General features: G+C 36.1%; 1 protein-coding gene across 1 annotated transcript; it reads left to right on the plus strand.

Moving 5' to 3' along the window:
* Window positions 1–559: 559 nt before the first annotated feature.
* On the plus strand, window positions 560–1455 carry LOC149213363 (antimicrobial ginkbilobin-2-like protein). Its single transcript, XM_089388999.1, has 2 exons — window positions 560–950; window positions 1037–1455. The coding sequence occupies exons 1-2, from the start codon at window positions 560–562 to the stop codon at window positions 1453–1455; spliced, it is 810 nt and encodes a 269-aa protein (XP_089245125.1).
* Window positions 1456–4146: the final 2691 nt, after the last annotated feature.

Consider the following 4146-nt stretch of genomic DNA (forward strand, 5'->3'; position numbering starts at 1 on the left):
GTATACACAAGTGGTGTTCACAGACGTAATTAATAAAATGTTTAAAATTATAAAAATTTATTTGTTGAACCAAACTCGAGTCAAAGTCAAAGTAACGCTGGCATTCACACAGGAAAGAAAACCAATAAAATCTTAAAATTTTATTTGTTGAACCAAACTCGAGTCAAAGTCAAAGTCAAAATAACGCTGGCATTCAGAGAGGAAAGAAAACCGTGAACATATATAGCGCGAAATACCAACGGACTTTTTGGACTTTTTATCTTAAACGTGAATGTGGTCAAGCGGAATCCCGTTATACCCGCTCCACACGCCAAAAATATCAAAAAAGTTCGTATCGGACTTGAATTGAATTTCATAATGAACTCATGGGTTATTTTTTTCCTTGGTGGACAATGTGCCTAAAATTCGAATCTTGTTATCATCCTTATATATAGAATATGCAAATCAATTATTCAAATCTATATATACAGAATTGCAGGAACAACGTTGGCATCCCCTGCAAATTCTCCTTTGTTCAGTGAGCACGAGAATTCTATTTCCAACGAAGGGATTCTTCGTGATGGGGCAAATTATTAGGCTCTTCTACCTCGTCCTACTTTTCCTCCTACTCATTGCTTTTCGTGCCGATGCACGACAGGTTCCACACACTGTGTGCTTCTTCGACTTCAACTATACGCACGGTACTACGTTAGACATCAATCTGAATACAGTCTTTAATAATCTTGTTCAACACACCTCCCAAACTGGTTTTAACACTTGTGTGGATGGTCAAATATACGGCCTCCTACAATGTTCCAGGGACACAACAGCCGAACAGTGCCGCAACTGCTCCCATAGAGCAGTCACTACAATTCGGCACAAGTGTAGGAATACCGGCGGTGGTTTAATTTTGTTGGATGACTGCTTCTTACGTTATGAAAAATATGATTTCTTCGGACAAATGTCTACTGGTGGATGGTATAATTATAATCATAGTAATATGTCCACCCCGATGTTTTTAACGCGGCTGTCGAGAGCCTATTAACAAATTTGTCAGGTGAAGCAGCGTCTGGATCTAAGTTATATGCTTCGGGAACAAGTACAGACTCCCTGTCTCGAAGGATTTACGGTGCGGTGCAGTGCACGAGAGATATATCGAGTATCCAATGCAAAACATGTCTCTTAAGCGCAATCAATTTTATTTTATCAAGAATTCCTGGAAGCGCAGGAGCTACGGTTTTGAGCAAAAGCTGCAATGCCCATTATGAAATGTATCCTTTCTTTAACTCGATTTTGCCTCCATCTCCATCCACGGCAAAAGGGCCAGCTATTGCACCAACGAAGCGGCACACACAGTCGCCAGCTGTTACACCGGGGGCTTATCCGCCAGGGAAGCAGATGAACGGGTCAAATAGAAAGAGTTCAAGCAAAATAATCATAATTTTAGGTGTGCTGGGCGGCTTGCTTCTCGTATAGGTGTGCTCTACTTTCCTCCAATTAATGGTGCGTATCGCGTTGTGGTTGGGATGATTGTGTGGTGCTGATGTGTGAGGTTAATGAGATGATCGCGAGATGACTCTTTTTGGAGGTCTGGTTGCTGTGTGGGTTTCATGGGGTGATCATGCACGGTTGTGTTGTGGTCGCATTAGTGGTCTGATTACCCACCTTCTCCGTGTCGTAACCTAAAATGACTAGGTTAAAATTATTGAATTTTCTGCCTTTGTCTTTAATTTTCCATCCTTTCTTTCTCTGGTAGGTCTCCTCAAAGTATTTGTTTTATGCTGGGCTATGACAACTAATTTTACTAAATCCATTTTCATGGAAAAAAAAAAAAATCCATTTCCTATTTTCTTTCCCGTGTGCTTTTATTCCCAATCAAAATTTAAATGGAAGTTAAATTTGTGTTTTTGTTTTAAAATATTTATTTAAATAAAAATAAAATAGTTGAAATTTAATTGTAATTCAAGACTAAATAATTTGAAATCTTATATGGATTTAGAGTATTGTTTTAATATTATTTTTCTTGTTTTAAGAGTGTTTTTTAGAGGCATTCAATATGAGTGAAAATTTGTCTCTTTTAAACCATCTCATTTTAGATGGAGTAATTTATCTTAAATAATAATAATAAATCAATCTTCATTTATTAACAACCATAAATAATTATTCTCACCACAAAATACAATATAATAAATATATAATAAATTAAAAGATAATATAATATGATGATGATGATGATGGTTAACGTCCACTTAGACCAGACTTTGGTCTATCGGACCTAAAGAAACATATTATTTAGTTTGATTTAAGGTTTTTTTCCTATGCTCAAAAAGTTTGGAGAGAAGTCTCCCAAGCTCACTATAATTTTGACATCATAAAAGGCTAGGAAGGTTAGTATTACGACAAAGATTATGAAACTGAGATCTAATGTGGTTGTACGCGAGACACTCTAAGAGGAAGTGGTTTACATTCTCAATGTTCCTATTCTCACAGAGATGGCAGAGCCTTTCCATCCATGGTGTTTTAGGAACTACCTAGCGACTTGTTTCACTATGGAGCTCATGAGAGTTCGTTCTAATCTTCAATATATTAACTTTCTTCTTTGAGCTAGCTAAAACAGAGAGATACTTTTGATCTTCTAGGGTGGGGTTGATGACCTTCTTATAATAACTTCATTTTCTTTTAGCTACTAAATCTTTCTCACACCACATTTTTTCTTTGAACTTAGAAGTAACAATATTTTTAATTTTATTAATGTTTTGCAATGCATCATTCTTGTTGATCTCCCAATGGTTTAACCAGGCCCTTTTGTCTTTATACCACCCCTGCTTGAGCCTTAGGTGGTTTTGCTGGAATTTAAAGCTATCTTAGGAAGTCTATGATCTCCTATGTTATTGAGCTTGTGCTTGTACAACAAAAGCCGCTTCTAGTCATAGTTAGGCTCTCGATAGGGAAAGACCTACTTCTATAAGGAGAATAGGGTAGGGTGTATTGCTTTTAATTTTCATGTTATACGTTATAAAGCGCTTCTAGATTTGCTCAATCTTTCTCTAGGATTCTCTAGAGATGCTGCAACTCCAAACCTCACATCCCTATAAGATAAGGGGAGTGACTAAAGTTTCAAAGAGGAACTTCTTTTTATCCCACATTATGAGGTTTGCCGTTTTACAATTATTTTCAAGACCAAAGTAAGCTTTCCATCCCCCATTAATCCTTTTCTCAATGCTATAGTTCCAGTTGAGCTTGTGATGAATATCAATTCCTAGGTACTTGTAAGAATACACTTCCTCCAAATTATTATTGTCATAAATAAAATTAGTGTATGTGTCCTTCTTGGATTTGATAATCATAAACTTTTTTTTGTCAGTGTTAATAGTCATGTCCATGGTAGAGTAGAAATCCTTAAGAAGCCTAAGTTGCTTATCAAGATCAGATGGACACCTTGCGAGGAGAACAATATCGTCAGCATAGAGAAGAAGGATGACGACTATCCTAGCTAATCATGCTAGCACATCCTGCTTCCTCTAGATAACCTTCGAGCTTGTCAATGTAAATGCCAAATCATAATCCATCCAAATCATCCATAAATGTCAAAATTAAACTACCTATAAAAGCGTTCACATACAACCCATAAACAACCCATAAAATAGTACATAATATTTATTTATTATTATTATTATTAAGAGTAATATGATGACTCATTTTTAGTAGTATGATGGTTCAAATTGATAACTAATTTTTTCGTCCTCTAAGAATAATATCGTGTATATAAATGAAAATCTAAATAAAGAAGTGAAACATGTTTGTTTGAAAGATAATTGAAAGGGAAAATTAACGGTGAAATGCTACTTGAAAAATAATAATCACGGAACTATTTATACCTGAGAAAAACACTAAATAATGGGAAATGTCCTCTCAAATGTTGAAATTGTTTATGGACAACTTTCCCTTGTTTCTTGAAATGTTGAATACTTACTACTAAGGGGTTTTATGGAATTTGAAATGTTGAATACTTACTACTAAGGGGTTTTATGGAATTAGGTAAGGGAGAATCGAATCCATTGGACCCGCAAAAAAGTGAAATCTCATCGTCCAAAAAGCCAAGAAGAAGCGCCCTCCTTCCCAACCCGCCTGGGTTGATTCGGCCAGCAAGCGAGTCCTCACCTCTTC

This window comes from Pinus tabuliformis, chromosome 1_1, assembly GCF_031772625.1.
Source record: "Pinus tabuliformis cultivar Carrire ecotype Pingquan chromosome 1_1, CPIR1, whole genome shotgun sequence".
In the NCBI taxonomy this organism is placed as follows: domain Eukaryota; kingdom Viridiplantae; phylum Streptophyta; class Pinopsida; order Pinales; family Pinaceae; genus Pinus; species Pinus tabuliformis.